Source organism: Stegastes partitus, unplaced genomic scaffold, assembly GCF_000690725.1.
Source record: "Stegastes partitus isolate 25-593 unplaced genomic scaffold, Stegastes_partitus-1.0.2 Scaffold1000, whole genome shotgun sequence".
Lineage (NCBI taxonomy): Eukaryota > Metazoa > Chordata > Actinopteri > Pomacentridae > Stegastes > Stegastes partitus.
Genome location: NW_007578731.1, coordinates 264,411 through 276,860, shown reverse-complemented (window position 1 = coordinate 276,860; position 12,450 = coordinate 264,411). Strand labels below are relative to the sequence as shown.

Below are 12,450 nucleotides of genomic sequence, written 5' to 3'. Positions count from 1 at the left end.
ATCCATCCATCCATCCATCCATCCATCCATCCATCCATCCATCCATCCAATGTGCATCCCTCCACCTCTTCATCTTCTTCCACTGATTCAGGGTTGGATTGTGGTGGCATCCTCTTCAGCAGGTAATTCCAGACGTCCATCATCTAGTTGCTCCAGATGAGATATATAATCCCTTCAGCGTGTTCTGGGTCTACCCTCTGATCAGGAATGTCTCTGGGAGTAAATCTAGTTTTCTGGAAGGTCTTGTAAACTGTGGTTTGTTTGGTGGAAACAGGTAGAGCTCCTCAGAAAGGTTCCTGTGCCCCAGGGGTGCAAATACTACTACTGCTACTGCTACTTCTCTGTTACCAACGAGCTCATAGAAGTGGAATTACGTCCGGGAATGACTGTTTCTTGAAGTTTTGGAGCACTTGGAGTTAACTTTGCCGTCAAAGTTGTTGGATTCTATGCCACAACCGCAATGCTTAAAGGGTTGTTCCTGCAAACTTTGCCTTTGCCCCAAATTCCTGAAGTAGAAAGTAGAGAGTACAACCCTTTGATGAAGGAATTTTTAGGATGTAACTGTCCCACCGATCTTCTTTAGACCCTGGTTCCTCTGGTGGAAACTCAAGTAGAGATCCTCTAAAGTTTCTTTAGGTTTCTGCTGTTTAAATGTCTTGAACTTTCCTGTTAAAAAGCTAGAGAAGACTCAAGAGGCCATACGATGTCCAGGATAACCCTCACTGGCCTCGACTACCTTCTTACATTACAAGTCACATTAGCATAGTTAGCAAAGCTACCAAACAGTTGCCTGCGGATGTCTGCGGACCTTGTTCCGACATATTTATACAGGAGCAAACTGCAGAAGTCTCAGACGTGTTGCTATCAGTCATGTTCATGGACGACATGTTTGTTTTCTGACAAGTTAACACGACCAGTTCTCAACAAACGAAGGTTTTTCTGTTCTCTTGATGCAGACGTGTCATTAATGCAGGATTGCTTAATCTAATAGCTGAGTATGTGGTCTGGTAGCTAACCGGCTAACTCTAAGTTAGTATAGTTGGTAGAGACACTTAGCACACAGCCAGACTCATGAATCCTGCTCAGATGTGAGGTTGTATGAAGTTCAGATGAGGCTGCTTCTGTGTGAGGAAAGCAAGAAAGCCACAAACAACTCAAAGAAGCCGAATTTTAGATGCGACGCCTGAACTGAGGAAACACGAGGTGAGTGGCTGATGAGGGCGGAAAGGAAGAAGAAGAACATGGGAGCGAAGACTTACTTGTGACGCGAGCACAAGGCGGGTTAGTGATCAGGGGAAGGAGGGTGAAGGTAGAAACGAAAAAGGCAGCGGAGGTTTGTGAAACGTCTACGAGAAACTCTTGGTTATTTACACAAGATTAGGCGAGTGTTTCTTTGAGTCAGAGGTAAAGTTTTGGAGTCTTTGTGCCGTAAAACACAGATGAATATAGCTGCAGTAATGTGCAACTTGAAGGGGAATTGTTTTGAAATGTATTAAACTATGATCGCTGAGTTTAGCCGTCCTGCTTTAAAGGATGTAGGAAGGCTGTGCTAAGTCCCAAAGGAGTCACCTCAAATGCTAAAAGTTAGATTTCAAGTTTGATGAGTAATTAATTAAAGCTGAGTGTGGTGTCTTCTGGAGGTACAACAGCTTGGTTTAGGATTCCTAAATGTGTTTTTGTCGTTCTGAAACTCTCACCTGACTTGACGCTGCAGTGGATGTGAGCCTTGGACTCGTAGTAAACCCAGTCGAAGCCGGCCTCCACCGCCAGCCGAGCCAGCATGGCGTACTTGTTGCGGTCGCGGTCCGACGTGGTGATGTCCACCGCCCGGCCCTCGTAGTGCAGCGACTCCTCCGAGTGGTGGCCGTCCTCGTCCCAGCCCTCGGTGACCCGCAGCCGGACCCCGGGCCAGAGGTTCATCACCGAGATGGCCAGAGAGTTCAGCTTGTCTTTGCAGCGCTGCAGCAGAGGAGACACGGTGGTTCTTAATTATTGTCTCTGTCCGGCCTATCGGTTGTTCTGAACATAAAAACTAAATATAGACGGCGTGGACAGATTGCTTCTCGAGTTCTGCACTTTATCCTCCGACACATTCATCTGCTAGCTTCAGATTAATAATACAAAACACAACCAACTCATAAATTACAAACTGCAAGCATGTCGCATATGAAGTGGTTAAGATGAGCGAACACGTTTACTAGTTGCAACCCAGGTTTCAAAAGCATGGTGTCTTTTTTAAAAAAATACTAAAATTACATCTAGAAACTACGAAAAACACAATTCTTTGATTTCCAACAGTCCTTAAATATTAAACACACCATTGTGTTTGAAAACAACCAAATCAAAGCCTAAAATCGTAATATTTCATTAAAGTCTCATTTTTTTCATTCAAAAACATTCACCAGAAGTAAACCGTTTACTCAAATAAGACTCTGTGAAAAACAGAACATTTTTTGCCCCTCGACGCAACCGTGAAGACATCAGCGACTTTACTCTGATTAACGTTTATGCTACACAAATTCAGAGACTGTTCGGCTGAACTGCAGGCAGTGTTCACCCAGCGCAGTGATAAGGAGTCATAAATATCTACAGTCTGTAAAGCCGGTGGACTTCAAGACACCGTTAGCTCCAAAAATGTTAACTCGGACAATGCTAAAGTTTCAAAGCTGCATTTTTGAGCCTTTTTTGTGCCCCATTTTCCTTTTAACTCCTCTATTCGATGCTTAAAACATCACAGAACCACAGCAAAAGGCTTCATTCCAAGAGACATTTACAATATTACAATTACAAGCATACATGATTCAATCTTAAGACGTGAAATTCACTGTTTTTTGGTTTTAAAGTTAAAAAAAACATGAATTGAAGTGCACCAAATTTCTCCTTGCGATGTAAAAATACCAAGATTTCTGATGTGCACCTGGTGAGCTTGGTTGCAATAAACATATTTATAGACTTTGGAGGATAATTTCATTAATTACTAAACGACAGCATCACTTAGAAACTTGTTGTTTCACGTCTTTGTAGCTTAGATACAGTTGATGCTTCTGAAACCTGGATTTGTGTGTTTTGTCTGAGGTGTTGCAGGTGTATATTTTAAATGCTAAATTATTTCGTTATTGACGCTGGTATACAGACTGCAGGGGGCGCTGCAGCAGAGAGGACCTTAACAGTGGCACAGACCGGCCTGGAGGGGGCGCTTATTTCTTCAAAACTATAAATTCACAACATATGAAGACACGATTGGCCGAATTATGGAGACGTTTAACAGAATCGTGTTGAGAGATCAGACGCAAATACGATCCAGTTTAGGTTGAATTTAAAAAACACGATGATTTACGAGGTTTATTTTTTCACTAAATGGAGGTTTGTGCATTTTTTACTTGACAAAAGTGGATTTTTTCTTTGAACACGGACACAGATTGATCTGAAGAGAGACTATTTCACATTAAAATTTGTGAAAATTGAAACAGGATGAAGAAATCACACGTATGACAACAGTTGGGCTGCGACACAAATTCCACAAAACAAACTAATTTTTCAAAACTGCGCGAGAGCGGGCGCTGATTTTTATTTTCAAGACACTGTCGCACATATTTTAATACATTTTAAAGGATAACGAGTTACGAAATCAGAACTCAGTTTATCAGAAGTTAGAATTTTACAAACGTGTAGAAAATTATTTTTAAATTGACACAGATTGGTCAGAAGAGGGCGCCGTTTTCTCAATTTAAGACAAAATTCTTGAAGTCTGGATTGGTAATTCCAAAATTTTATGTCAGTTTGTCAAATAGTTTTCAAACGCTGCCGGAAACTTTATTTTAAAACGACACAGATGAACCTGTAGAGGGCGCTAATTCACATTAATATTAAACATTTTTCTACATTTAACATGATAAGTGAAGACATTTAGGAATCTGTCGATCAAATCGATGAAATATAAAATCACCTGCTCAGTTTTCACAAATGTTGGATTAATTTGCCGTGAAGTGACACAGGTTGGCCTGAAGGTGGCGCTATTTTCAAAAACAAGAACATGACAACCCAAAACATGATGGTGCAAATTAGTTTAAATTTAACAGGACGACGATTTTCCAAGTTCACAAAAAAAGAAAAAGTTGACTGAATCGAAGTTTTATAAATAAAGTTTACAGTTTGTCTGAGCGTCGCAAACTTTTGTAAAAATGTCGGTAGCTTCATCGTCTGTGAATTTTCGGTTAAATCTTGAAGGACGACAGTTCAAAAAATGTAAATTTGTGCCTTAAATTCAACATAATCGTCTGCCAGTCTGGATTTTGTTGAAACTTCAAAGGATGAAGAGTTAAACATCAACACAGATTGGCCAGATGGGGGCGCTGTTTCATTTAGTTAAACCTGAGACAGCATTTTAAAACATCAATGGAGCCTTTTTTTTGATTTTCGAGGATGATTAATCACAAGAAATCAAGCAAAGGAGGGCGAAAGTAAGATAACGGATTTTTAGAGAAATAAGAGTTTGAATAATGATCCAAAATGGAGGCGCTTCAATTAAATAATCACACATTTGGTTTGATTTTGACCACTTTGGTTAAATAAGTGGAAAATTGTAGGTCCAGTTTAACAAGTTGCTTCTTAAAAATGCCATTGAACGTATATATTTCAGTACTTTCTTACTTAAAACAACAATCCATTTGCATTTTTGTTCCGTTAAACGTTCACACAGGCTCTCTGATGGAGAAGCGACACTTTCCTGGTCAATTAAAGGTCAGAATCCAAAACTGTTCAGGCCACATGCCTCAGATTTCAATAAAAACCTGAATGGAGGGAGGCTTTGTTGGTTTTATTCCCCTCGAGTGTCACATGCAATGAGAGAAATCCGACCTGGTCTGACTACAGTCTTATTAAATCAGCTCTGGTGACTGCAGGGCGTCGCGTCGTTTCCCTGCAGCCCCTCAAAGCGTCCCTCAGTGATGCAGCGATTCATGAATCTCGGTCTATTAAGGCTGCAAACTGGGATTAAACCCTATAAATGTCTTTTTCCATGTTGGCTGTGATAAGAATAGCTCGCGGCTCGGTGGCCACAGATGCCTTTTCACAGTGTTCAGTGTGGATTTTAACGTCTTATGTTTTCTCTGCGCGGTCACAGCAACGAGCTGGACTTCATAAATCAGACGATAGATTTTGTTGGTTTTCCTTTCAAGGTATACAGATCGACGGGGGTTTCTGTAGGAGCGGTTTTAGCACTAAACCGCTGGCTGCACAAACATTGGACGCGCAGGCTGACAACATGCGCCTATGCACACCTCCGCGCTGCAAAAAGTGAGCGGCTCGTCTGGCCTCATGTGGCGCCGAAAAGTCACATTTCCTCAACAAGAAGGGACCAAATGTCCAAGAAAACAGAGGTTGAAACGCCGGGACACTGTTTGGAGCGTTTTCTTATATTGAAGGCTGTAGATTAAAGAAAGTGACGCAATCTGCCCTTTTTACGCACGTCTCCAAAATCAGCAAACACGTGTTAAACATGAGTAAAGTAATGCGCACTTTTAAAATCTGATTTGCAGCAGCGTCGAAATGAACACATCAACGCATTTAAATAGCAAATGAAGCGTGAAAAGTGCCACTTCTTGCAGCGTGGCTTCGCCCCTGAACAGTCGCGTCTGTATGCGGCCCAGGAGCGCCCAGGAAAAAGCGAATAAAACCCAAAGAGGCGAAAAAAAATCCGTATAATTAAGGCTTCAACACAAGTGAAGTGGGCTATTTTTGCACATGTGCGCTGCGAAAACAAACAAAAAGTAACACGGAATAGTAAAAGACAAACAGGAGGCTGTCTCCTGCGGCTTGGAGCCCATAAATTGTGCGCAGGTCAGCGCCGTTGACGCGCAGAGGCTCCGGGTGCGCGCTGCAAAAAATGTCCTGCTTGGAGAAAATACTTCACCTGAAGGTTTATCTGAGCTTTGAATTCATCAGTGAGTTGGCTGATTTCACCTTTACTGCGCATTGGACTCATTTGTGGTGACAGTCGAAGAAGGAAAACGATCAGATCGATTCGTTCTGGAGGTTAAAGGTCAAATCAAGCTCTGACATCTGGTTTATCTGCGCGCAGATCAAATGAAATAATTCACTTGTCTGGTGCGTTGCGGCCGCAGCGACTCCCTCCGTGGATATTTCTTGCAGTGCGCGCAGCGAGGTGACAGCTCCAGACGGGAGTGCGCGCTTTCATTCCCCACGTGGGTCTGTGGACATAAACGCTGCTGCTCGGGAGGAAGCCCGCGGTCACAAGAGCCAGATATAAATACTTTATTCCTGGGGAAATTGGGAGTCAAATAAATTCCAGCCGGGGCCACATCAATGACGGTGTCGTAAAAATTTTTGACAGTCCAAAAGGCGACTGTTAACTCTGGCCAGTGGGGCTAAAAACGAAAACGGTAAACATCAGGACACGCTTGACCCGGGCTCTAACCAAATACGACTTTTGGCTGTTTTTCCACCAAAAAACATGATGTAAAACAGAGAACATAGTGTTTTAATTAAGAGCGACCGCTTTTCCGTACATTTTTAGACGGGGTTGCCCTCTTTTACGCACGAGCTGCCCACAGCGAACCTCTGAAAGTCCACGCGGAGCAGAAGAGGAGAGCTCTGATTCAAACCGGTCACCTCCACAATTCAGGCTCCGCTGTGTCAACAAGCCGCAGGCTTTTTCAGAATCGACTGGAGAATGAGCTGTGCAAACAGGCGCATTTTGCAATCACAGAATTCCAGCTTAAAAGCAAAGAGAGGTGGAGTTTGAGTCGAAAAAATGAGAACAATCTTCCACTGAAGGGAGAAAATGGCTAAAAAACAAAGCTGTCCCACTTAAACAGCCTTAAATTAAACACGTAGATTTTAAGGTACTTGTTGTTTCAGAGTGTTTTTGTGCTCTGAGGAGTCTTGAGTCAACAAGAAATGCGGAAAAGATAACAGCGTCCACGCGTTTAAAGACCGGGCAAAGTGCAGCCAGTAAGGCGCAGAAATCCTCCACAATTAGCGGATTCTAGCCTCAAAAGAGCGGCTGAAAGGCGCGACGGGGGCCGGGACGGTTACCTGAGTCATCATGCGGTCTGCACCTGTGTTCTCCTCATCCTTGAAGATGATGTCGGGGTTGTAGTTGGGGGTGAGCTCCTTGAAGCGCTCAGAGTTCCGGGTTATTTTCCCTTCGTACCTCCCGCTGGCTCCCAGCGTTTTCTCGGCCACGTTGGGGCTGAACTGCTTGTAGGCGAGCGGCGCCAGCTTCCGCGGCGAGCGCCTCTTGCCATAGCCTCTGCCCGGTCCGCAGCCCTCGCTGACCGGCGAGAGGAGGAAGGCGCACCCGGCGAGGCACGTCACCAGCGTGGGGAGCAGCATTCCGCCCCGGGGCCGGTGGGAGGCCAAACTGTCCCCGCTGGGCTTCTTCACGAGTGTCTCCTTCCTTTTGTAATCTTAGAGCGGAGATAGCGGAGCAGGACTCATCCCAGGGTCCCCAAAAGTCGCCATTCCCGGCGCGTAAAAGTGGCCAGTGCGCCGCTGGAGACGAGCCGGAGAGCCGTGAACCTGTCCTCTGCGCGCTGACACCCTCCTGTCCAGAGTGCGCGCGGAGGCAGGGGCATAAATAGGCGAGGTGAGTTTATCTTGGCAGGCAGGTTCAAAGCTGCCCCACTGTGTCGGAGCTGTGAGAAACGGCCTACAGACAGACACGGAGGCGCGCGGTGCGTGGGCTGGCTGCGCCTGTTGGGCACGGCGGTCAAAGGGTGTCCCCGCAGCGGTTTCTGCCTCTCGGCTCTGCTCTCAATGCGTCCCTGTGGCGCAGCGCCGCTTGGCAGCAGTGGGAATGGAAGAGATCCTACTACAGTACAGATGAGGTGCCGCGGGAGAAGAAGGAGACCGCGCCCTGCTGGACCTGCCCTCTGCTGCGTCCTCTCCTCCCACCGGGGTGGCACAGGCCCCGCGGCCGCCTTCATCTGCTGACGGTCGGACGGAGCCGCGGCCAGGAGGACGGACAAACACCCAGACACGAGACGCGCGCTCACCGCCGTCCTTTGGACCCTCAGGTGCGCGCGTAAAGGACCTGCAAACCCCGGTGACCCTGGACGGTGATATAAGAGTCTGAGCTGCAGGTGAGAAGCAGCTCCGTGTTTCCTGTCAGCGCATCACTCACTGCACCGAAGACAACAGAAATAACAACACGAGCTGCCACGAAACCATCAGAGAACAAACAAAAGCAGAAGCAGTGACGTCATCCAGGTGTTGGTGACCTGAGCAGCTTCAGCTCCATCCGAGAGGCTTCTTCAGATGTGAACTAAAAGAAACGTTCAGCTGCTTTTCACTGAAGCTCCTCAGATGAATAAAAGTCACAGATTTCAGTTCCTCTGAGGACTCATGTCACAGATTTTCTTTTTAGGGAACTTTGGCAGAGTTTTCACCAAATGAAAAAGGTTCTAGATTTAGTTCTTGTACCTTGAAAAGCTGCAACTTCTACAGAATCTACACTGCAAAAAAACAAAACAAAGGAAGCAAGAATCTGGAAGCAAAAGTGCCAGAAAACTAATTAAAACCAGAATATACTGAGACGTTCAAAAACTGTAAAAATAAAAGCAAATATTTAGACAATCTGGATATTTTTTGTTGATTTAAACAGTAAAAAAGTGTAAAAGTTGTAAAAGTACAAATTACTGTTTGTAAAAATACAGATTTTTGTCATTTTTTTAGTCAACATGTAAACTGATGTTTTTTTTCTGTGATTTTACAAATGAGAGAAAATCCGGGAATAAAACAGTAAAAACTGTTTTTAAATAGTCCTTAATAGAAGTTTTTCTTCAATAAATGGCAAATATCTCATAATAGTTCACCTGATTTTAAACACAGCACAAATATTAAAATAATTAATTACCATTTTAAAGAACAAAAGTTTCAGTATTTACAGTTTTGGCCTGTTTTTAGGGGAAATTATGACTTTTTCTGTTTTATTTGTAGCTGAACAAAGCTGAGAATCTGTAAAACAACTAAATGAAAGCTGTTCACTTTCACTTTGAAGGTTTCAGAAGCTGTGAATAAACCAGAAACTACATCTACAACCACCAAAGTGATGAATTTAAGATGCAGCATCTCAGCTTTAAATGTAGAGAATCGTGGATGGAGTTTGGTTTGTGATTCCCTTCATGTCACATCTTGTGACGTGTGATGTTTCAGACCAGAGCTGAGTGGAGACCGTGGACTTAAACGATGAGCAGCTGCTTTGTTTTCCAGAATATCGAACCACGCAGGAAGATCAGCGGCGGATCAGCAGCGGCTCATCTCAGTGAGTTATGTCGGACTAGAAGAGCTCCGGCTTCACCGACTCGACACCCAACACCTCGCCGCAGAGCCGGCTGAGCCTCCACTGAACCACAGCCTCCATCAGCGGGGGCCAAACCGGGGTCGGAGGACCTACAAGGGGCCCGAGGAGAACCATGACTCTGGACGGTCCTTCAAGTTTAAAAAAGAAAACATGAGTCCTGTTGATGGAATGAGGACAGAATCTGTAATCTGATGGTATTTTACGGCACATGTCTTTGGGCAATTTAATATTTTGTAAAAAAAAAAAAAGTTTTTGGTTGATTTTTTTTAGCTGTAATTTAATTTTACATTTTTAAGATTTTTCCCTGTTTTGCTAATAACAATTAAAATCACAAAAAAACATTATTTACATGTAAAAAATCCAAAACTGTGAATAATGTCAACATCAAAACCTGTAATTGTTAAAACATCATAATTAGTTATTTTCTGTAATTTGACCGTAAATCTGTTACTGTAAATGAAAATATTATTTTACAACAAGAAAAATTTAATTTTTAATTAATTAATTTCAAAATGGCAGATCATTGTTACCAGCTGTTTTCCAGATAAATTAAATTACTAAATCGCAAAATAATTTAAAAAAAATAGTAATAATTTACACATTGAAAAAAAAAAGAAAAAAGAAATTTCAATCAGCAAAAATATTGTTATTTTACATTTATTTTATTAAGGATTTTAAAATTGTTGAAATTACTGATGTCAATTTAAAATTGACATTTTTAACAGTTGTTTTACAGATTACTATGTTGTAATGTTTTTCAAGTATTAATTTATACATTGATTGTAAAAAATAAAGCAAAAAATAAATAAATAAAAGGCTAATGTCTACATTAAAAAATATATTTTTTGAATTTAAAAGAATATATAATAATTTCACTGTAAACTTACCCTGTTGTTACTGTATCTAGATAAACAAAAATATCGTCTTTCTACAGAAGAAAATTATGTGTATTAAGGCTTTAAAAGCGGTAGATCATTCCTAACAGTTGTTTTCCAGATAAATTCAATTACTGGCTCAGGAAATTATGGGGGGGAAGAAAAGAAAAAGAAAGCCCAAACTATAAATAATGTCCTCATCAACAATCTGGATATTTACAAATAGCAATTTGTTGTTTCACAATGTGTGACAGTGAAATTACAGTTTTAATGGACTTAAATAAACTAAAATTCTAATTATTTTACAGATATTTGCTGTTATTTATCATTTAAAAAGTATATTAAGGACTGAAAAATGGTAAGTAATTGTTTTACTGTTATTTTACAGACAAATTTCAGAAAATATCAACACCAATTACAGAAAAAAAGTATTAATTTACACATTGACTACTAAATAAACAAAAACAGGCCAAAAATAATGCCCAAATCTAAAATCTTCATTTTTAAGCTCTGTCAGTCTAAACTCACATCTTTGCTGCTTTTAAATCAACTAAAAATAACTTAAAATTAAATGTAGCGTTAATTGAATATATTAGTATATGAGCAGCTTTACTGTTAAAAATTGAATTAATATGTTAATATTCTGCTGGATGCAGCTTCTTTACGTACAAACAAGTCGCTGAGCTCTGATTGGTCAGGTTGGGTCAGGTGGGACTTCACGGTTCTGATGATCTCAGAGGACAAAAACATCGCCTAATCTGCAGGATCTGAAGTTTAAGATTCATTATTTTACAGCAGAAGTCTGTTTTCTTTACGATCAAACGAGTAAATCACGATCATGCGAACATTCACCAGCTGGTTTCTCAGATTGAAGCTGCTTTCAGCCGCTTTTGTCTCGCAGGAACACTTGAAGCTCTCCGGAGCCGAGCGGGCAAACAGTGACTCCTCAGCTAAGGCTTCAATGGCATTCCCGGGATGCTGCAACGCCTTGAGTCAACATCTCGCCGCGCTCTGAAAACCCAGATCCACTCGGCTCATTGTGCCGCGTCCGTCCGACTCGGGACGAAACCGGCAGCATCACCTGGAAGCTTGAACACGAAGGACTTTCTCCAAAAAGCTGCGATTAAAAGCCGAATAAACTCCGATGCTCGTCTTTCTTTGAACATTTTTAGCAGCTGATTTAGCAAAAAAATGGACAAAACCATCAGTTAAAATGACGTTTACATCTTTAATTGACAGTTTCTTTAAAATCCCCAAACAATCCAGAATATCCAAAACCACACGACTTAAAACCTAAAAAGTACAATTAATTACCTGCATGTTCATACTGTTGCTAAAGCCTGATTACACGGAGAATCATTTAAAAAAAAAAAGAGCGATGAGTTCATTTATTTACATCTTAAATCTAAAATCTGATTAAATGTCCGTCAGAGTAAAAAGGTTAAAAACAGTGTCGAAGCGAAGTGTCTGAGTGACAGAGCGGTTTCTGTGGATGCGGTTCTGAGTGTGTGTGCGTCCTACTGCTCATCTGAACAGGCCCACCTTCTTCTTCTTTGGTTTGGAGGACGGGCGCTCTGCAGGGTCGGAGGTCACGGACCGCTGGAGGCAGAAGAAACAACGACATTGTTGGTATTTTTGCATTTAAAATCTCTGTAAATCTACTCATTAGACACACTTCTGTCACTTTACTGCTGATTTTAAAGCAATCAAACGGAGGAATCGTGAATAAATATGAAGTTCCTCCCGTCCTACCTGCTGGGCTGCGGGTCTGTCGGCCATTTTGGCTCCGGATGTGTGGCCATTGTGGCTCTGGTTTCTCTCCGCCGGCTCACTGCTGACGGAGCCTGAAGGATGAAAACAGAGTGTTAATTAACCTTAATCCTGTCGTTTCGTTGCAGCTCTGAATGAAATGATTTGTTTGTCGGTCAGAAACTGAGGATTAAATTTTAAACAAAGTTCCAGAATAAGGTGTAAAAACTTAAAATGTCTTCTTCTGGTTGGGTTTGTGGCTGAAAGGTTTCAGGTTTTGACCAATAATTCTGGTAATTTATGAAACATTTAAGCCGTTTATTAGTAAAAATGTCAAATAATCTCTAAACCTTACTCCTCAAAAACGAAGATTTGCTTCTTTTTACTCATTTAAATCATTTCAAAGTGAATCTTTTTGGTTGTTTAGATGATTTAAAGTATTATTATGACCCCAAACACCCCAATGTGACTGTTTTTAATCAATATTTTAGTGGAAATATT

General features: G+C 41.9%; 1 protein-coding gene and 1 long non-coding RNA gene across 2 annotated transcripts in view; both read right to left on the bottom strand.

The window, feature by feature from the left end:
* LOC103366973 (Indian hedgehog signaling molecule) overlaps nt 1–7,356 on the bottom strand; it is a 13,184-nt gene extending 5,828 nt beyond the window's left edge. The window contains exons 1-2 of the mRNA XM_008294850.1: nt 7,057–7,356; nt 1,698–1,959 (exon numbers count right to left, since the gene is read on the bottom strand). Coding sequence (XP_008293072.1) covers nt 1,698–1,959; nt 7,057–7,356 — 562 coding nt within the window. The remainder of the gene's footprint in view (nt 1–1,697; nt 1,960–7,056) is intronic.
* Nucleotides 7,357–11,408: 4,052 nt separating this feature from the next.
* On the bottom strand, nt 11,409–12,044 carry LOC103366972 (uncharacterized). Its single transcript, XR_520697.1, has 2 exons — nt 11,953–12,044; nt 11,409–11,799 (listed from the first exon to the last, which is right to left on the bottom strand). It is a non-coding gene; the product is annotated as an uncharacterized LOC103366972 (long non-coding RNA).
* Nucleotides 12,045–12,450: the final 406 nt, after the last annotated feature.